The sequence below is a fragment of the Hemitrygon akajei genome, chromosome 4, assembly GCF_048418815.1.
Source record: "Hemitrygon akajei chromosome 4, sHemAka1.3, whole genome shotgun sequence".
Lineage (NCBI taxonomy): Eukaryota > Metazoa > Chordata > Chondrichthyes > Myliobatiformes > Dasyatidae > Hemitrygon > Hemitrygon akajei.
The window spans coordinates 196,912,539-196,934,979 of NC_133127.1; the positions used below are offsets into that span (position 1 = coordinate 196,912,539).

The following is a 22,441-nucleotide window of genomic DNA, read 5'->3' on the forward strand; positions in this document are numbered from 1 at the left end:
CATGTAAATGTCTCTTAAACGTCTGTAATGTATCTGCCTTGACCAGCATCTCAGTTCCATGCACCGATCACTCTCTGTGTAAAAACTGACCTCTGACATTATCCCTATACTTCCCTCCAGTCACCTTAATATTATGCCCCCTCATATTAGTCATTTCTGCCCTGGGTAAAAGTATCTGGCTGTCTACTTGATTTATGTCTTTTTTAATAGAGAAACTAATGTAGAAAATTTCATCCTTCGATACAGAACATAGAACACAGATGGGGTGCTGACCTTTTAACCTACTCTCTAAGATTAATCTAACCCTTCCCTTCCATATAGTCCTCCATTTTTCTGTCATCTATGTACCTATCTAAGAATCTCTTAAATGTCCCTAAAATATCAGTCTCTCTTACCACTTACATCCAACATCCCCCCCTTATACTTTTCCTCCAGTCACCTTAAATTTTCTGCCTATCCAATCTATGTCTCTTAATCATCTTGTACACTTCTAACAAGTCACTTCTCAACCTCTTCCTCAGAGAGAAACCCTAGCTCACTCAACCTATCCTCATAAGACATGCCTTCTAATCCAGGTAGCATCCTGGTAAATCTCCTCTGGACCCCCTCTGCAGATTCAAAGTTCAAAGTGAATTCATTATCAAAGTACATATACGTCACCATATACAACATGAGATTCATTTTCTTACAGGCATACTCAATAAATCCTTAATAAAATAATAACCATAATGGAATCAATGAAAGACTGCACCATCAAGGCAAGCAACCAATGTGCAAAAGACAACAAATTGTGCAAATACAAAAAAAGGAGAAAGAATAATAAATAAATAAATAGATAAATAGATAAATAGATAGATAGATAAATAAATAAATAAATACACAGTAACTGTTGAGAAAATGAGATGAAGAATACTTGAAAGTGAGTCCATAGATTGTGGGAACATTTCACTGAAGGGGCAAATTAAGTTATCCCTTTTAGTTCAAGAGCTTGATGGTTGAGGGGTAGTAACTGTTCCTGAACCTGGTGGTGTGAGAACTAAGGCTCCTGTACCTTCTTCCTGATGGCAGCAGCAAGAAGAGAACATGTCCTGGTTGGCAGGGTCCCTAATGATAAATGTTGCTTTCCTGCGATAACGCTCCGTGTAGATGTGCTCAATGGCAGTGGGTGCTTTACCTGTGATGTACTGTGCCGTATCCATTGCTTTTTGTAGGATTTTCCGTTCAAGGCCATTGGTGATTCCATACCAGGCCGTGCTACAGTCAATCTGCTCTCTACCACACATCTATATAAGTTTCTAAAAAGTTTTAGATGTTATGTCGAACCCTTAGCAATCTCCTGAGGGGAGGTGCTGCCGTGCTTTCTTTGTAATTGCACTTGCATATTGGACCCAGGATAGGTCTTCCTTCCACATCCTACCAATAATAATGTGACCAGAACTGAACACAATACTCCCGAGTGTGTTCTAACGGAGATTTTATAGAGCTGCAACATTACATCTGAGAATTAAACAGATCTAACAGATGCTATGTAGCCTCCTCCTTCTGGGTGGGATCCTTCATAATATGCCTGGCCCCTTTCTGATACCTTTTTATATGATGGCAGAGTGGCTGGTGCTGGTGATGCATTGTGCAGTTTTGACTACCCGCTATAGCAGTTTCTTTTTCCCACATTGTGGTTTCCATACTGTGCAGTGATGCAGCAAATTTGGATGCTTTACTGCACGTGTGTAGAAGGTTGTAAGTATTGATATGCATAGTCCAGCTTCTTCAACCTCCTTAGGAAGGATTGTATCACCTAGAAAACTTCAGTGTCCATCCTATCATGGACATTCCCTTTGTTCTCTCTTGTTTTCCCACTTCTTGTTACAAATACAAAGGAATTAGTTTATTCTTGTCTCATATACTGAGGTATTGTGGAAAAACTGGTTTTAAGTCCATAAAACCGTAAAACATAGGAGCAGAATTAGGCCACTCAGCCCATTGAGTCTGCTCTACCATTTCATCATGGCGGATTATTATCCTTCTCAAGCCCATTCTCCTACTTGTAACCTTTGATGCCCTGACTTAGCAAGAAACTGTCCACCTCTGCTTTAAATGTACCCAATGACTGGGCCTTCACAGCCTTCTTTGGCAATGCATTCCACAGATTTGTCACTCTTTGGCTAAAGAAATTCCTTCTCATCATCTCTGTTCTAAACGGACATCCCTGTATTCTGAGGCTGTGCCCTCTGGTCCGAGACTCAGCTGCTCTAGGAAATATCCTCTTCCAATCCACTCTGTCTAGTCCTTTTGTATGCCAATGATTTCAGTGAGACCCCCCCCACTTTCTTCTAAACTCCAGCAAGTACAAGCCTAGAACCATCAAACGCTTCTCATATGTTAACCCTTTCACTCTTGGAATTATTCTTGTGAACCTCCTCCAGACTCTCTCCAATGCCAGCACATCTTTTCTCAGACAAGGGGTCCAAAACTGCTCTCAATACTCCCAAGTGTGGTCTGACCAATGCCTTATAAAGCTTCAGTATTACATTCTTGCTCTTATATTCTAGTTCTCTCAAAATGAACGCTAATGTCATATTTGCATTCCTCCAGTACCATTTCAAAATCTAATGATTCTTGAGCGATCATTACTAATGCCTTTACAATTTCTTCAGCTACCTCTTTCAGAATCCTGGGGTGCAGTCCATCTGTTTGAGATGATTTATCTACCTTCGGACCATTCAGCTTCCTAAGCGCCTTCTCCTTAATAGTAGCAATTACACTCACTTCAGTGAAGACTGACGCAGAATACTTCATCTGTTATTTCTTTGTCCTCCATTACTACCTCTCCAGTGTCATTTTCCAGTTGTCCAATATCTACTGTCACTTCTCTTTTACTCTATATATCTGAAAAAAACTTTATGATATCCTTTTTGGTAGCTTACTTTCATATTTCACCTTTCCTTTTTTTTTAGTCGCTTTCTATTGGTTTTTAAAAGCTTCCCAATTCTCTGTCTTCCCACTGATTTTTACTATATTATATGCCCTGTGTTTTGCTTTTACAGTATGTTAGCTTTGACTTTCCTTCTAACCCACAGTTGCATCATCCTTCATTTAGAACACTTCTTCATCTTTGGATGTATCTATCCTGTGCCTTTCGAACTGCCCCTAGAAACTCCAGCCGTTGCTGTTCTGCTAGTGTCCCCTTCCAATCAACTTTGACCAGCTCCTCTGTTATGCCTGATACACCTGACTTTATCTTCTCCCTCTCAAACTGCAGGGTAAATTATATCATTATGATCACTACCTCCCAAGGGTTCCTTTATCTTCAGCTCCCTCATCAAATCTTGTTCATTACACAAACCCTAATCCAGAATTGCCTTTTCCTAAGTGGGCTCAACCATAAGCTGCTTTAAAAAGCCATCTCATAGGCATTCTACAGATTCCCTCTCTTGAGATCCACCACCGAACTGAGTTTCCTAATCTATCTCCATATTGAAATCTCCATGACTATGAGAACATTGCCTTTATTATATGCATTTACTATTTCCCATTGAAATTTGGATCCCATATGGCTACTGTCCAGAGTCCTGTATATAACTCCCATCAGGGTCTTTTTACCCTGCAGTTTCTTCACTCTACCCCCAAGGATTCCACATCTTCAAATCCTGTTGCCACTTTCTGGGGATTGCATTTCATTTTCTACTAACAGAGTCTCCCACCTCCTCTGACTACCTGCCTCTTCTTTCAATACATAGTGTAAATTGGATGTTAAGGTCCCAGCTATGATATTTCAGACACATCTCAGTGAGGCGCACAATGTTATACCTGCTAATCTGACTGTGCTACAAGATCATCCACCTTATTCTGTATACTGCGTGCATTCAAAAACAACACCTTCACTCCTGTCTTTATCACCCTTTTGGATTTTGCCCTGATGTTATACTTCACCTCATCCCTTGACTGCAATTTTCCCCTATCATCTGCCTGTCCTTCCTGACATTCTCACTATACACTGCATCTTGTTGTATGCCAACTGCCTCATTCTCAGTCCATTCACTCTGGTTCCCACCCCCCTGCCAAATTAGTTTAAACCCTTCCCAACAGCTCTAACAAACCTGCCTGCATGGATATTGGTCTCCTTGGGTTCAGGTGTAACCCATCCTTTTTGTACAAGTCATATGTTCCCCAGAAGAGATCCCAGCCATTGAGAGATCTAAAACCTTGCTCCCTGCTTCACTCCCTCAGCCACTCATTCATCTATACTATCATCCTGTTCCTGCCCTGACTAGCACGTGGTACTTGGAGTAATCCAGAGATTACTACCCTGGAGGTCCTGCTTTTCAGCCTCTTCTCTAACTCCCTATATTCACTGTGCAAGACCTCTAATCCCTTTCTACCTTGTTTCTTTTTATTGGCCCTTGCTAATTAACCCTAGTCAGTATTAACCCAAGCAATCTCATGTGCCGTGGACAAGTGCTGCAGGCTCCGCTTGCTTTTTAAAATTGGTGGGTAAAGTCCACAGCGGACTGTCTCCAACTTACTCCATAATCTCCGCAATCAAGTGCCGGCAGACACACTATTCAAACCGATCACTTTATTACAACAGTAAGGGAAAAACAATAGCAGAATGCAGAATTAAGTGTTACAGTTACAGAAGAAGTGCAGTGCAGGCAGACAGACAATAAAGTGTAAGGGCCATAACAGTGCAGACTGAGTCCATTGTATTGTACATGCAGCACTATACAGTTCTGTGCTGTATTACTGTGGGAAAATTGTTATGAGATAGTACAGTCTTTGAAGCTTTATCTGTCTAGAGAGACACACAAAATGCTAGAGGAACTCAGCAAGTCAGGCAGCATCTGTGGAGAGGAATAAACAGTCGATGTTTTGGGCTGAGACCAGTTATGATTGCCAGTGAAGAATTTCAGCCGATAGCATTAACTGCTTATTCATTAACAGTTAATGCTGAGTTCCTCCAGCATTTTGTGTGCTGATCTGCAGAAGCTCTTGTGTTTACTCTTTAATAATTAATGATTTTTCATATTGCAGAAGTGGAAAAGAAAATGCTTCCCAGGTACTCGAGACAAAGTCCATGGAAGAGCGATTCCAGTTCATCTGTGACTTTTTAGAATGTAAGCATTACAGAAATTGCATGCCCAAAGGTGATTGTGTATTTAATTTGCAGTTATTTTAATCTTGGCTGAGCGCCTCCTTGTGCTTTTGTTCCAGTCAGCTTTATTTCATTAAAAGATAATTTACTGAAGTTCTTTTATTGAAATTACTGTTGAAGGAATTGACTGAACTGGGAAGCTTGGCATGTTTTGCCTGGTCAAAGATGATTGAATCCATATGGAATGGGTGTTTGGTGTTGAAGATCTGTCTCCACACCTCTAATGAGCCAACACTAAACAAAAACATTTTCTGCTCTCTGTCAAACAGCGGCTTGCCCACAACCCCACCCGACTCAGATAAAGTTCCAAGTAAAATTTATTATACATACATGTCACCACATACAACCCTGAGGTTCTTTCTCTGTGGGCATACTCAGCAGATCTATAGAACAGTAACTGTAAACAGGATCAATGGATAATAAACTGTGCAAATGCAGATCTGAATAAATAGCAATAAATAACATGTATGGAATAACAAGATAAAAGAGTCCTTAAATGAGTGTAGTTATCCCCTTTTGTTCGAGAGTTTGATGGTTGAAGGGTAGTAATTGATTTGGACCAGTTTGCATATCTTTTTCACACTTAGTTCTAGCGTGATAAATGTTTTCTGTGACTGTGCCTTCAGAATGGATCCATTTGAATACCCTTTTTAAGCAGTGGCCATTCGGAGATCAGAAGCGTGAGAGTATGTAGCTCACTCAGCTTTGCTGATCGAGTGCATAAGGCATCGGCTTGCGGTAATTGGTGTTTTGAGGCGTGGCTAATTGGAGATCCAAAGCTTGAGCAGATGTAGCTCACTCAGTTTCTCCAATTGAGTACATAAGGCATCAACTCCCATCAGTTTGGAGTTTTAAGCGATCATGAACAAATTAAAATCAGGCCAAGGCAAATATATTGGAGTGGGCAGTGTTAGAATGAGGCTTTAGCTCTTCGAGGCTTCAGTGAGGAAAGGCTTGGGTGAGAGAAAGTGAAAAGCTGTAGGTTTTTTCCCCCCACATTGTATTTATTGTTTTTCCTTCTTAATATTTGCTCTCTTTGAACAATAAGGATGTCAGGCAGGACAGTTGAATGTTCCTCTTGCAGGATGTGGGAAGGCAGAGAGACCTTCGGTGACCCTGACAACTACACCTGCGAGAAGTGCATCCAGCTGCAGCTTTTAACAATCTGTGTTAAGGAGTTGGAGCTGGAACTGGATGAACTCCGGATCATTTGGGAGGCTGAAGGGGTGAGAGATAGGACATACAGAGCGGTAGTTGCACCCAAGGTGCAGGGCACGTGAAACTGGGTGACAGTCAGCAAGGGGAAAGGGGTTAAACAACCAGAGCAGAGTACCCCTGTGGCCATCCCCCTCAACAACAGGTATGCCACTAGCAGAGGAAAGTCACAGCAGTTAGGTCTCTGGCACATGTCTTGCCTTTGTGACTTGGTGGGGGGGGGGGGGAATGAGGCAAGCTGTGGTAATAGGGGATTCGTTAAGGGAACAGGAGGTTCTGTGGATGAGAACAAGATTCCTGGATGGTATAATATCTCCTGGGTGCCAGGGTCCAGACAGTTTGCATTGTGTCTTCAGCATTCTTAAGTGAGAGGGTGACGGCCATATGTCGTGGTCCCTGTAGGCACCATTGACGTGGGTAGGAAGAGTGATTTAGAAAGTTATAAGTTCCAAGTAAAATTTATTATCGGAGTACATACATGTCATCACATACAACCCTGAGATTCTTTTTTCCTTCAGGCATACTCAGCGAATCATTACAATAGTAACTATAACAGGATCAATTTGAGAGCAAGCACAGAAAACAACAATCTGTGCAAATATAAATAAATAGCAATAAATAACGAGCATGAATTAACAAGATAAAGAGTCCTTAAAGTGAGGTAAGATCTCAATAGAGGAGTGTAATTATCCTTTTGGTTCAAGAGCCTGATAGCTGCGGAGTAGTAACTGTTCTTGAACCTGGTGGTGGTGAGTCCTGAGCCTTCTGCCTGATGCAGCAGTGAGAAAAGAGCATGGCCTGGGTGCTGAGGATCTCTGATGATAGATGCTGCTTTCTGATGACAGCGTTTCTTGTAGATGTGCTCAATAGCTGGGAGGGCTTTGCCTTTTGTGTACTGGGCCGAATCCACTACCTTTTGTAGGATTTTCCATTCAAAGGCATTAATTAGGTGCTAAGTTAAAGGACAGGTCCTCAGGGGTTGTGATCTCAGGATGGCCAGAAATAGGAAGATTATATAGTTTAAGATTACACAGCAGATCCAGTATTGCATGCTCTCTCATTGGGACTTCTACATACTGATGAAGGAAACTTTGCTGAACACATCTGACAAACTATCTCATCTGGTCCTTTTACAGTATGGGATCCCCAGTCAATATGTAGAAAGTTTAAAAACACCTATTGTAACAACCTTATGTTTCTCGCAACAGTCTGTGATCTCTACAAATTTGCTCCTCTAAACTTCTAGGACTATTGACTGGTCTGTAAAATAGTCCCATGAACGTGATCATACCTTTCTTATTTCTCAGTTCCACCCGTAACGCCTCACAAAGTTGAGTTCTTCAGTGTGTCCTGACAGAGCACTGCTGTGACATTTTCCCTGACTAGTAACACCACTCCTCCTTTAATCCCTCCCAGTTTGTCACATCTAAAACAACAGAATCATGGAATATTGAGCTGCCAGTCTTGTCCCCCCTGCAACCAAATCTCACTAATGGTTACAATATCATAATATCTGTTGTTGATCTATGTCCTGAGCTCATCTGTCTTTCCTACAATACTTACTGCATTGAAATATAAGCAGCTCAATCTGTAGGGGGAGGGGGGTAGAGGACCAACAAGATCCACTTTGACATGGTCAATCCGTTGCGCAGGGACCTCAGAAGGTGCCAGTGGTGCCTGAACATGACGGCTAATTGTTGCCCACTGGCACTCCACACAGGCTGCAGTCCAATCATGCACGTCCATACTAAGGCTGTGTCACACAAACTTCAGTGCAGCCAGTTTCTGTGAGGCTTTTCGGCCTGGATGCGAGAAGCTATGTATGGAGTTGAAAACAGTATGTCTCCAGTTTGCGGACAGTGTGGCGCGAGGGCGACCAGTTGAGGCTTCATATAGGAGAGAAACCCAGCTTTCCCGAACTTACTGTCAGCCAACCACAGGTGCGAAACTACTGTTTGGTAATCCTGGAGCTCTGGGTCAGTAGCTTGGTCGGCTGCCATGCCGACGAAATCAGCCCCAATGTGTACGGCCTCAGTGGCTGGCCATGAGAGGCAATTAACCACGGCATTATTTTTCCACTTGATATGTTGTATATCCATTGTGAACTCAGATATGTAGAACAGGTGGTGTTGCTGCCGTGCAGACCAAGGGTCTTATACTTTGTCCATCATATGCACGAGGGGTTTGTGGTCAACAAATGCTGAGAAGGAAATGAAAATGGCGGACAGCCAGATAGAAACCGAGAAGCTCATGGTTAGGCAGGCTGTACTTCCTTTTTTGGGGGGGGGGGGGGGGTGGAGCAGCCAGCTGAAGAATGGGAGCGGCTGCCACATGCCTGCAGCCAATTGTTTGTACACAGCACCTACAGCATGGTCTGAAGTGTCAGTAGCAATGGCTGTGGGTGCTTTGGGGAGTGGGTGTGCTAGTAGGGTCACGTTAAAAAGAGCTTGCTTGTTGTCATCAAATGCACCGGTCATGTCTGCAGACCAATCAAGCATGTGATTAGGGGTATTGCCTTTAAGTGCACTATACAGAGGGAGCATAAATTTAGCAGCTCATGGAATTCACCATATCTAAAATCTCCTGTAATTTTTTAGTAGTGCGGAGCAGTGAGAAATCAATAATAAATGCTACTTTTGATGGGAGGGGTTTTGCACCTTCTGCATAGATGCAATGGCTGAGAAAGTCAATGGTTGACAATCCAGACTGGCATTTAGCAAAGTTAATAATCAACCTGTGGTGGCTTAAGAACGCAGTGTGTGTAGAGATGAGATATGTGTTTGGATTTGGATGCACTGGTGACAGCTATGTCATCCAGGTAAACAAAGGAAATCTAAGTCTTTTAATACAGAGTCCATCAGCTGTCGGAAAGTCTGTGCTGTGTTTTACAGTCCAAACGGCACATGCAGAAACTCAGACCAAACAGGGTTATCACAGCTTTTTTTGAGAATGTCCTCTGAGCACACAGGAACTGAAGTTGATTTAGGAAAAAATTAACTTTCTGGCTAAACGTGCTGAAAATTCTTGGGTGTGTGAGACTGGCTAGCAATCTGGGGTGGGGGGGGGGGGGTTGTTGGTGGTGGTGACCTCGTTAATGCATTGGTAATTGCCACATGGGTGGCAACCACCATCTGAGTTAGGGGACCATATGGAGGGTGAAGCCCAGGGGCCATTTGCCCAGCGTAAAATGCAAAGTCTTTCCGTGGTGGTAAACTCAGTCTTCACAGTTGCCAGCTTCTCTGGGCTCATCTACATGCATGGACTGGTGGGCCAGTTGTGGTGATGTCGTGCTCGACCCCATGTTTTGTGACTAGTGGACGATGTGTGCTTGGTCCAGCTTTGGGGAATCCCCAGCAGTGGAGTCAACTCACATATGGTGGTGCATGCAACAACTTGTTGTGGGGAAGTTTAGCGGGGGAGCAGGGTAAGGATCCAAACCATTGATATCCACAAGCCGGCAGTTCTTAAGATTGACTAACAGTCCTTGGGCACACAGGAAATCTGCACCAAGCAGAGTTCTAGCCACTTTAGTCAGGACAAAGTCCGATGTATAATACCGCCCACTAAAGCAGAGTGCAACCTGTTGTGTCCAGCAAAAGGTGAGTTTTCAGCGATCAGTATTTATCGTGTTCAGGTGGGTGTTCTGGTAGATTCACTACTTTCGCAGCCGTGGAGTTGCTGAACAACGCTATCACGTAGAAATACATGGTAGTGTTGGTGGAGATTTCTCACAGCACAAATTGGGCCTCGCTTGTACAAATCATGCAATGGCATTTTGCTCCCAAAATTCCAGCAGTTTGAAAGCAATTGTGTTGGTCTTCATGTTTAGTAATAAATCTTGAATTGTCCTAGAGCATTGGGGTCACCAATGTAGGTTTTCGTCAATAAAATGAAGAGAGGTATTTTAGGTTTAAGAAATACTGTAACTACCCTTTCATTGTACTCCAAAACCTTAATACAAACTGCGGTAAGGGTACTTCATGTAATTAAGTCATCATGTCAGAGCAGTTTCTTAAAGTGAAACCCCAACTCATTGTCGATGGTTGTGCATTTCCACCAGTTACGTTACCCTGTGGAAGTAGATGGTTGCTTCTCTGACTGGAGGCCTGTGACTAATGTGCCACGAGGATCGGTGCTGGGTCCTTGGTTGTTTGTCATCTATATCAACAATCTGGATGATAATGTGGTTACATTTTCAGATGACACCAAGATTGGGGTTGTTATGGACTACGAGGAAGACTATCAGAGCTTGCCGTGGAATCTGGACCAGCTGGAAAAATGTCAGATGGAATTTAATGTAGACAGGTGTGAGGTGTTACAGTTCAGTAGGACCAACTGGGGTAGGCCTTACACAGTGAAGGGTAGGACACCGAGGAGTGCTGGAGAACAAAGAGGTCTGGGAATACGGGTCCATAATTCATTGCAAGTAGTGTCACAAGTAGATCAGGACGTTGGTGAGGCCTAATTTGGAGTATATGTGCCGTTTTGGTCACCTACCTACAGGAGGTATGTCAGTAAGGTTGAAATAGTACAGAGAAAATGTTGTCAGGTCTGGAGGACCTGAGTTATAGGGGAAGATTGAATAGGGTAGGACCTTGTTCCTTATAACATAGAAATTTGAGGGGAGATTTGATAAAGGTATACAAAATTATAAGGGGTATATATAGGGTAAATACAAGCAGGCTTTTTCTGTTGAGGTTGGGTGGAACTGCAACCAGAGGTCATGGGTTAAGGGTGAAAGTTGAAAGGTTTAGGGGAACATGTGGGGAAACTTCACTCAGAGGGTCATGGGAGTGTGGAATGAACTGCCAGTTCAGGTGGTGTTCGATTTCAACGTTCAAGGGAAGTTCAGATAGGTTTGTGGATGGTAGGGCTATAGTCCCAATGCCAGTCATTGGGAGTAGGCACTTTTAATGGTTTGGCGTGGACTAGATGGGCAGAAAGGCCTAGTTCCGTGTTGTACTTTTCTATGACTATGAGTGGTTGAGTAAGCTAAGGCTCTTCTCTTTGAAGAGCAGGATGAGAGCTGAATTGATGTGATAAGAATAGATCTAGTGGACAGCCAGAGACTTTTCCCCCAGGGCAGAAATGACTAATATAAGGGGCGTAGTTTTCAGGTGGAGGAAAGTGTAAGGGGGGGGGGGGGATGTCAAGAGATAGTGTTTTTATAGAGTGGTTTGTGCCGGGGTGGTGATACGGACGCTTATGAGAGTCTTAGATAAGCACATAGAAAAATAGAAGCTATGTGGGAAGGAAGGGTTAGATTGATCTTGAAGTCGGTTAAATGGTCAGCATAACGTTGTGGAGCGAAGGGCCTGGACTAAGCCATACTGCTGTATGTAAAGGAGCTGTGGTGTATTGAATATGGTCATTAGGAGCCTTTTCTGCTCAAAAGTGCACTGAATGTGGTGAGGGAAATGGGAGAGAGGACAAAGAAAAGTAAGAACATTAGAAGTACAGCACAAGAACAGGCCCTTCATGTGGTGCTGAACTAATTAAGCTATTGATTAAACATCTAACTAATCTAGTCCCGTATGTCTTCACATCCATTCTGTGCATAGCTCTCAACCAACAGGCTCTTGAACCAGAGGGGATAACTTCACTCATCCCAACCGTGAGCTTTTCCCACAACCTGTAGACTCACTTTCAAGGACTTTTCATCTCATGTTCTTGATATTTATTGCTTTTTAAATTATTATTAGTTATTTTTAATGTTGTATTTGCACAGTTTGTTGCCTTTTGAACACCAAGTTGTTTGTCCCATTGTGTGAGGTCTTTCACTGATACTTGTATTTACTGTGAATACCTGCAGGAAAATCCATCTCCATGTTCTGTTTGGTGATAAACATGAACTTCGATCAGTTTACTTCAAACTTTCAACTTTATACTCGTTTGGCTTTCCAAGTTGCCTCTATTGTATCTAACTCCAGCACCAACCCTGGCAGTGCATTCCAGACACTCACCAAAAAAAGTGTAGTAGTTCAAAGTTTATATAAATAGAGTTAAATGCAAGGTAGCCCCTCTGTTGAAGTCCATTAACTGTTCCTGAAGCTGGGAGGAGTGTCCTGAGGTTGCAGTGAGAAGGGAGCATGGCCTTGGTGGGGTTAAATCAGAGTTTTCGAGGGCTGCTGGACGGCCTAGCTTGAAGGCATATTCCTAAATCAGGCAGCATCCTGGTAAATCTCTCCTGCATGCCTGTCCTCATCAAAGTGCCAGCAGTGGAAAAGGTGAGCCGTTTCAAGTTCCTAGGTGCCAACATTTCTGCAGATCTATCCTAGGCCCAGCATATTGAAGACATGGCAGCAGCAATATTTCACCAGGAGTTTGAGGGATTTGTTATGTCAACAAAGACTCACAAATTTCTACAGATTTATGGTGGAGAACATTCTAACTGGTTGCATCACTGTTTGGTATGGAGGGACCACTGCACAGGATCAGAAAATGCTGCAGGGGGTTCCAGCTCAGTAGCTTCATCATGGTCACTAGCCTACCCACCATCAAGGGCACCTTCAAAAGATGATGCCTTAAAATAGGCATCCATGATTAGGCACTGTCATCACCAAGACTAATAGTCCCCTCTGAATCAGAATCAGATTTAATATCCTAGTGTACGCCATGAAATACGTTGTTTTGTGGCAGCTGTATGTACATTGCAATAAATAATGATAAACTATAAATTACATTAAGAAATATACAGTATATGTAAAATTAAATTTAATATTCTCATTGCTACTATCGGGATGAAGGTACAGGAGCCTGAAGACACACAATGTTTTAGGAACAGCTTCTTCCCCTCTGCCGACAGATCTCTGAATGGACAATGAACCCCTGTACAGCATTTAAAAAAATATTTTTGGATCTTTTTGCACTGCTTGATTTTTTTAGAAATATTGTATTTGCAATGTATGGTGTTTTAATTATGTATTACAATGTATTGCTGCCACAAAACAACTAGTATGACAGCGTATGCCAGTGATATGATTCTGATTCAGAGGGAACATTGTATCTGTCTAGTGCCAAAAGGGCCATACAACCTTACAGCACTGGTTCTGTAAGCCTGAACACTAGCTCTTCAAAAATTAAAAGAAACATTTGCTTTTATTTCTCAGATATATGTCAAAACACTGAAGCAGGCAGTGAATTACGTTGCTTGTGTTAATGACCAACACCGTCTGGGAAGTGTGGTTGAGAGAGGCGTGGGAGTCCGTTGAACTCTGGAAGCCATAGCCAGAGGCAATCTGATCATGGCTGCTTTGTGTTTTCTGACTGACAGTGTGTATTATGTCATTTAGCAGCAAGGCAGCTTGAAACTATTTTATCTAAACATTGTCTTTGTTTTGCATACTGCGTGGTTTGAATGACTAACATTCCTGTTCAATGTTTGTAGGTGCAGAGGCTCAAGAGAATCAGCCAGGTAAGAGTCTTTCTGCCAAGATGTTTGGAGTGAAAATGTAGGTGTGGATATGAGACTGTAGATGCTGGAACCTGGGGTTGCAATCTGCTGGGGAAAATCAATGAGTTGAGCAATATCAGTGGGAGGAAAGGAGTTACTGATTTTCCAGGCCTAAGTATCCTGATGCAGGGTTTTGAGCTGGGTTACTGATATTCCAGGCCTAAATATCCTGATGCAGGGTTTTGAGCGGGGCTTTGACCTGAAACATCAATTTCCTTATTCCCACAGATGTTGCTTGACCCATTGAATTTCTTCAGCAGATTGTTTGCTGCTCAAGTGGAAATATCTTAATGTCTTTGAGGCTCATTGGTTTCAGGAACTCCTTTGCTAGTGTTGAAATAATTGGGTACAGCTTTCACATAGTACTGAACTCTGCGTGTGTGTGTGTGTGTATGTGATTAAAGATTAAGAAGTTTTCAAGCAGTGGTCCCCCCTTCCTACGAAGGAGGAGATACTTCCAGCTAATAAATAGATAGATGATAGATAGATAGATACTTTATTCATCCCCATGGGGAAATTCAACTTTTTTTCCAATGTCCCATACACTTGTTTTAGCAAAACTACTTACATACAATACTTAACTCAGTAAAAAAAAATATGATATGCATCTAAATCACTATCTCAAAAAGCATTAATAATAGCTTTTAAAAAGTTCTTAAGTCCTGGCGGTAGAATTGTAAAGCCTAATGGCATTGGGGAGTATTGACCTCTTCATCCTGTCTGAGGAGCATTGCATCGATAGTAACCTGTCGCTGAAACTGCTTCTCTGTCTCTGGATGGTGCTATGTAGAGGATGTTCAGAGTTATCCATAATTGACCGTAGCCTACTCAGCGCCCTTCGCTCAGCTAGCGATGTTAAACTCTCCAGTACTTTGCCCACGACAGAGCCCGCCTTCCTTACCAGCTTATTAAGACGTGAGGCGTCCCTCTTCTTAATGCTTCCTCCCCAACACGCCACCGCAAAGAAGAGGGCGCTCTCCGCAACTGACCTATAGAACATCTTCAGCATCTCACTACAGACATTGAATGACGCCAACCTTCTTAGGAAGTACAGTCGCCTCTGTGCCTTCCTGCACAAGGCATCTGTGTTGGCAGTCCAGTCTAGCTTCTTGTCTAACTGTACTCCCAGATACTTGTAGGTCTTAACCTGCTCCACACATTCTCCATTAATGATCACTGGCTCCATATGAGGCCTAGATCTCCTAAAGTCCACCACCATCTCCTTGGTCTTGGTGATATTGAGACGCAGGTAGTTTGAGTTGCACCATATCACAAAGTCCTGTATCAGTTTCCTATACTCCTCCTCCTGTCCATTCCTGACACACCCCACTATGGCCGTGTCATCAGCGAACTTCTGCACATGGCAGGACTCTGAGTTATATTGGAAGTCTGATGTGTACAGGGTGAACAGGACCGGAGAGAGTACGGTTCCCTGCAGCGCCCCTGTGCTGCTGACCACCGTGTCAGACCTACAGTCTCCCAACCGCACATACTGAGGTCTATCTGTCAAGTATTCCACTATCCAATCCACCATGTGAGAGTCTACTCCCATCTCCGTTAGTTTGTGCCTTAAGATCTTGGGCTGGATGGTGTTAAAGGCACTAGAGAAGTCAAGGAATGTAATCCTCACAGCACAACTGACCCTCTCTAGGTGAGAGAGTGATTTGTGCAGCAAATACGTGATAGCATCCTCCACTCCCACCTTCTCCTTATACGCAAACTGAAGAGGATCCTGGGCGTGCCTGGTTTGTGGCCTCAGATTCTGTATTATCAGCCGCTCCATGGTCTTCATAACGTGCGACGTCAAGGCAACAGGTCTGAAGTATTTCAACTCCTTTGGTTGTGGTTTCTTCAGTACCGGGACAATACAGGATGTTTTCCACTGTCTGGGTACTCTTCTCTGCTCCAGGCTCATGTTGAAGATGCGCTGTAGTGGTTCTCCCAGCTCAGTCGCACAGGCCCTCAGTCATCGTGGGGAAACTCCATCCGGTCCAGCCGCCTTGCTGGTACAGATCTTCCTCAGTTGACCTTCCACCTGTGCAGCCGTAATCCTGGCTAATGAAGTAGTTTAAACACAATTCATTTATTTTCAGCAATACATGTTTAATTTTAAACGAAATTCTTAAAATTTAAAACTAAAAGAGGACTTCTATCTTATATATTAAAAAAAATCCAAATTACAAACCATTTCTAAAACAAAAAGGATTTCCAAAATGCAGGTACAAATCCTATAAGCTAAAAGACACACCCATGAGTTGCAGGTGAACTGTCTGTCACTGAAATTGAAGGCTTGTTCAACCCATCTTTCTGCCATTCTTCTTGATGCTCCTCACCTGACAGCTTTCTGCATTTATATCATTTCTTTGTGACTTCACATGTGATACTTTTTCCGACTTCTTTTCACTCTGCTGGTCTAAGCGCCTCTGGCAACAGAATTCCCAAACACCCACAATTAATGCTGCGAAACTAACTTTCTGAGTACATAAATCTTCCAGCTATTGTTAGATCAGCTATCTGATGTGCTAAGTGATAGTATCAATCTGGTCTGCAAGCTTCCTTGAACTACATATCTTAACCAGTGTTGTCTAGTTTGATGCAGGCCAATTAACATACCCCATTTCTTACACAGCACCTCTTGAGCCTCGTGCTATGGGTCAGCAGTCTGTGCTGTACAGAGGGTGCTTGTTTGTAAAGTTTTATTTTTAAAGCTTGGTGTCACAATAGCGTAGTGGTTAGTGCAACGCTATTACATCTTGGAGTGTCAGAGTTCGGAGTTCAAACCCAGTGTCCTCTGTAAGGAGTCTTTGTGGAATGTGGGTTTTCTCCAGGTCCTCCAGTTTCCTCTCTCAGTCCAAAGACGTACCAGGTAGGTTAACTGAACACTGGCTCCTGTTTATGATAAGAAGCTAAACAAAGAATATTGCTTGGAAGTGTAACTTACTTAAGTGTAACACTTTGATCTCTAGAAGTGTCTGTGTTTAGAATGCTGAGCTTTTGGCAATAAAGAAAGCCTCCTGGTCCTGGACAGAGACTATCCATCATCGTACATCGAAGCATACACTGAAATGTATTGTTTGCATTAACAACCAACATACCAAAGGATGTGCTAGGGATGGCCTATAAGTTCAAGTTCAAAATACATTTATTATCAAATTGTGTGTACCATATCTGGTACAACCTTGAGATTCATCTTGCAGGTGGCCACAAAACAAAGAAACACAGTAGAATCTACAAAAAACCAAAAAACCTCAATGGCTGTCAAGAACCATTTGTTAAAACAATTAAAAAAAGTAAACCACAATTACACAATTATGAACCACAGAGTCCCTGATGAGTCTATAGCCACGGAGCCAGTTCTGTGCTGCAGGCCACTGCTGCAGAGTCAGTTCAGTGCTGATGTGAGTAAAGCTTTGCTCAGTAGTCAGCCAGTCTGCCCTTTACCCCTGGCCTTGATGCCATAATCTGTTTAATCTGGCTCGCACTTAAATCGGCTAAATATTGGTTTGTTTTTTGCTCCTGCACCCGGGCCCTGCCACTTCATTCTGAGCCTAAGTTCACTCCAGCAATGGTTGCCACGCTGTAGCTGCATTCTTGAGAATTCAGTTCGCCGAATCCTTTAGGGTATCACAAAAACGCCAGGTTGTTCAGACAGTTAAAAAGCGCAGTGGGAAATTACAGGCTGTGGATTGTAGTGATCTAGTCCAGAAAAAGTATATTTAGTAGAATAGTCTGTAGTTTTTTTAGCTGCCTACAAAACATCACTGTGTCTCGCCAGCACCATCGTGCTTAGACTCCAGCGCTGATGTAGCATGCCCACAGTGCTTGACACGACAAAATAGAACATAACAAGCGATAACAGCAAGACAAGCCCTGTTCTTGCCTTCTACCTACACAACCATCCACACACATGCACAGTCCTCTAACCCCAGGTCAGGCTGTCTTCTTCAGCCTTCAGTGGACCTAATGTGAGATAGATTCTGAGATTCTAAGTCTATCTATTAGTACTAGGGACCATGCAGTACTTGGGTGAGCGAGAGACTTGAATTGGAGTGACAAACTTTGTGGAGGGAGATTATGGGGATGTGGATAATTTGTAAGATTTACGGAGGGCTATTTCAATGGTGAAGCGACAATTTTGAATGAGGTTTTAGGCGATATTGGATGTACGACAACTCTGGCAGGGTTTGCAAGATGTTATTTGCTACAAAGCGAAACCCAATAGCATGAATGGCAATGCCATCTATGCCCAGTTTGAAAGGGAGAATAAAACTACAGCTGTGAAGATCCCTGCTGCACCTAATGACCATGATCTCCATCTCAGAGGTTGATGTTAGGCTGTCTTTAAAGAAAGTGAACCCACACGAGGTGGAAGGTCCCAATGGAGTACTTGGTAAAGCTCTGAAAACCTGTTCTAACCAGCTGATGGGAGCATTCAAGGACATTTTCAACCTCTCATTGTTACGGCTGGAAGTTCCCACGGTCAAAAAGGCAACAATTATACCAATGCCTAAGAAAAATAATGTGGGCTGCATTAATGACTATCGCCCGGTAGCACTCATTTCTACAGTGATGAAATGCTTTGAGTGGTTGGTCATGACTAGACTGAACTCCTGCCTCAGCAAGGACCTGGACCCATTGCAATTTGCCTATCGCCACAAGAGGTCAACGGCAAATGCAATCTCAATGGCTCTTCACACGGCTTTAGACCACCTGAACAACACAAACACCTATGTCAGGATGCTGTTCATTGAATATAGCTCAGCATTTAATCCTGATTCAGAAGTTACAGAGCCTGGGCCTCTGTACTTCCCTCTGCAATTGGATCCTGGACTTCTTAACCAGAAGACCACAATCTCTGTGGATTGGTGATAACATATCCTCCTCGTTGACGATCAACTCTGGTGCACCTCAGGGGTGTGTGCTTAGCTCACTGCTCTACTCTCTATATACCCATATGTGGCTAGGCATAGCTCAAATACCATCTATAAATTTGCTGATGATACAACCATTATTGGAAAAAATTTCAGTTGGTGATGAGAGGGCGTACAGAAGTGAGATATGCCAACTAGTGGAATGGTGCCGCAGCAGCAACCTGGTACTTAACATCACTAAGACGAAAGAGTTGATTCTGAACTTCAGGAAGGGTAAGATGAAGGAACACATACCAATCTTCAGGAGGGATCGGAAGAGGAGAGAGTGAGCAATTTCAAGTTCCTGGATGTCAAGATCTCTGAGGATCTGACTTGGTCCCAACATATCAATGCAGCTTTAAAGAAGGCAAGACAGTGGCTATACTTAAGTAGGAGTTTGAAGAGATTTGGAATGTCAACAAATACACTCAAAAACTTCTATAGATGTACTGTGGAGAGCATTCTGACAGGCTGCATCACTGTCTGGTTTGGGGAAGGAGGGTGCTACTGTACAGGACCGAAAGAAGCTGCTCAAGGTTGTAAATCTAGTCAGCTCCATCCTAGGTACTAGCCTACAAAGTACCCAGGACATCATGCCCTTTTCTCACTGTACCATCAGGTAGGAGGTACAGAAGCTTGAAGGCACCACTCAGCGACTCAGGCACAGCTTCTTCCCCTCTGCCATCGATTCCTAAATGGATATTGAACCCTTGGACACTAGCTCACTTTTTTAAAAATATATAGTATTTCTGTTTTTTGCATTAAAAAAAACTGTTCATTATATGTATAGTGTAATTGATTTACTTATTATTTTTATCCTCTTATATATTATGTATTGCATTGAACTGCTGCTGCTGCTAAGTTAAATTTCACGTCACATGCCAGTGATAATAAACCTGATTCTGATTCTGATTCTAAATAAATAAGCAATGTATATTGAGAACATGAGATGAAGAGTCCTTGAAAGTAAGTCCATTGCTTGTGGGAACATTTCAGTGATGAGGTAAGAGAAGTTAACCCCTTTGGTTCAAGAGCCTGATGGTTGAGGGGTAATAATTTCCTGAATTTGGTTGTGTTGATCCTGAGGCCTCTGTACCTTCTTCCTAATGGCAGCAGTGAGAAGAGAGCATGACTTGGGTGGTGGAGGTCCCTGATAATGGATGCTGCTTTCCTGTAACAGCATTTCATGTAGATATGCTCAATCAAGGACCAATTGCTAAGGAGGTTTTAAGGCCAAGGCCTTGAAGCTTATTTGCTAAGCTTTCAGGGATTGATGGTTTTGAATGCTGAGCTGCAGTCGATATAGAGCATCCTTATCCCATCTTTGCATCTGAGGTTATGTTGGTTGTTAACACAAATGACACCTGTCGCTGTATGTGTTGGTCTCAATGTACATGTGATAATTAAGTCAATCTGAATTTGACGTAGGCCAATCAACCGTTTGATTGCAACTTAACGATATTAGGTCTGATGAAAAGTGAGGGCGGCAGCACTTGAATATTCCAAGTGAATCCCTTGAGCAATATCAGCCTGACTCTTCTGTCATCGATGTTTACAGATCGGTGCAGGTACAGTCCTGTTGCCGGAAACCTGGTCTCCCTGCAGAAGATCTTGCGCGGTGAGGAAGTTGAACTTGAGATGGCAAAGGTGAGTTTGTGGCCTGAACCCGATGCAGTGCTCAAAGCTGCTGCAGAGTGTTTTGAGGGAGAGAGGTATTTAATGTGCCTCTTCATGAAGCACAAGAGATTCTGCAGATACTGGGACTCTCAAGTAACACACATAAAATGCTGGAGGAACTCAGCAGGTCAGTCAGTATGGAGAGGAACATAGAATCGACGTTTCACACTGAGGCCATTCGTCAAGTCTGAGAGGGAAAGGGGGAGAAGCCAGAATAAGGAGAGGGAAGGTGGAAGAGTTCTCCCACCCCATCTCCTCCCTTTTCATTCCCTATTTTGATACCCATCTTACCCTTTCTCTTCTTAACTGCCCATCACCTCCCTCTGGTGTCCCTTCTCTTTCCCATTCTTTCATAGCCCAGTCTCCTCTCCTGTTAGATTCCTTCTGCAGCCCTTTGCCTCTTCCACCTATCTCCCCCTCCCCCACCCATCCACCTTTTCCTTCACCTGGTCTCACCAATCCCAACCTTCCTTTTCTGGCTTCTGCTTCATCCCTTTCCGGTCCTGATGAAGAGTCTCAGCCCAGAATGTCAGTTGTGTATTCCTAAACATGATAAAGTCTGCAGATCCTGGCCATCCAAAGCAACACACACAAGCTGCTGGGGGAGTTCATCTATACATCTTAGGCAGCATCTGTGGAAATGAATAATAAACAGTTGATGATTCAGGCTGAGACCCATCATCAGAACTAAAAAGGAAGGGGGAAGATGCCAGAATAAAAAGGTGGGGTGAGGGAAAGGATATTAGCTAGAACATGTTAGGTAAAGCCAGGTAGTTTGGAAAGGTAAAGGGCTGGAGCAGAAGGAATCAGATAGGAGATGAGAGTGGACCATGGGAGAAAGGGAGGGAGGAAGGGCACTGGGGGAGGTGATAAGCAGGTGAGAAGAGGTAAGAAGCCAGAATGTGGAATAGAAGAGGAGAAGGAACTATTTTATCCTCTCCATAGATGATGTCTGACCTGCTGAGTTTCTCCAGCATTGTGTATGTGTTGTTCATACAGTTCTGCTTCTGCGTGAATTCCTTACGGTATTCTGTTGGTAGGCTTTGATGTCATTGGCTAGATTGGTGTTCAATTTACAAATGTCTGTGTCAGTTACCCACTTGTGCAGCTCCTTGTACCTTTTAATCATCATCTCTTTCCTTTCTTTAAAGATGGCTGTGCTTCTCCTCCACCTTCATACCATGACCAGACATAACCCACGTGAGTTTGATGATCTTGATACAGAAACCCAGGTAAGCAAAGTACCTGCTGTGTCACAGAATGAGGGTAACACATTCAAGGCTGTCTTTGGGATTGGTATTGGCTTATCTTTGTCACGTGTACTTGATACAGTGGAAGAACTGCAGATACAGATAATAAGACCATTAGACATAAGAGCAGAATTAGGCCATTCAGCCCATCGAGTTTGCTCCGCCAATCCATCATGGCTGATTATTATCACTCTCAGCCCCAATTCAATGCAGTGCTTTGATTAGAACAAGGTCAAGTAATGACAGAATGTAGAATTAAGTGTAACAGCTACAGAGAAAGTGCACTGCAGGTGGATAGGGGCAAGGCCATAACGAGGTAAATTGTGAGAGTCAGGAGTTTATCTTATCAGTTTCAGAGACTGATTACAATAGGATGGAAGCTATTTTTGGGCCTGGTGCCACGTGCCTTCAGGCATTTGTATATTTTGCCTGATGGCAGCAGATATGATAGAACTGATTAAGAGATTGTTAGACATGTGGACAGACAGGAAATGAAGGAATGTTGACTGTGTATGCCGTTCACACAAATCATTTCACCACATCACTGCACTGAAAAATAGTAACAGAATAAAGTGCAACCGCCACAGAGAAACAATAGTTAACACATCTACGGGGTAGATTGTGAGGCCAAGAGTCCGTCTTGTCATAATATTGCTCGGTAGTTGCCTTGGTGTCCACATCCATAGTAGTGATTGACACTTCCACCCTTGTGCTGGGTAGAGAGTCGAAGGGTGATGTATGATTGAAGGCATTCTTCCCATGGTGGCGTTAGTAAAGTGTGTTG

At 43.1% G+C, this 22,441-nt stretch overlaps 1 protein-coding gene across 4 annotated transcripts in view; it reads left to right on the top strand.

Annotated features, from left to right (window-relative positions):
• The window catches only part of LOC140727101 (nuclear mitotic apparatus protein 1-like), a 158,202-nt gene that overhangs the window by 51,814 nt on the left and 83,947 nt on the right, over positions 1-22,441 (top strand). For 3 of the 4 annotated variants that reach the window (XM_073044367.1, XM_073044366.1, XM_073044365.1), the window contains 4 exons: positions 5,032-5,114; positions 13,755-13,781; positions 20,289-20,377; positions 21,559-21,639. In XM_073044367.1, the coding sequence (XP_072900468.1) occupies positions 5,032-5,114; positions 13,755-13,781; positions 20,289-20,377; positions 21,559-21,639 (280 nt within the window). The remainder of the gene's footprint in view (positions 1-5,031; positions 5,115-13,754; positions 13,782-20,288; positions 20,378-21,558; positions 21,640-22,441) is intronic. The other variant, XM_073044368.1, reaches the window with a different exon arrangement.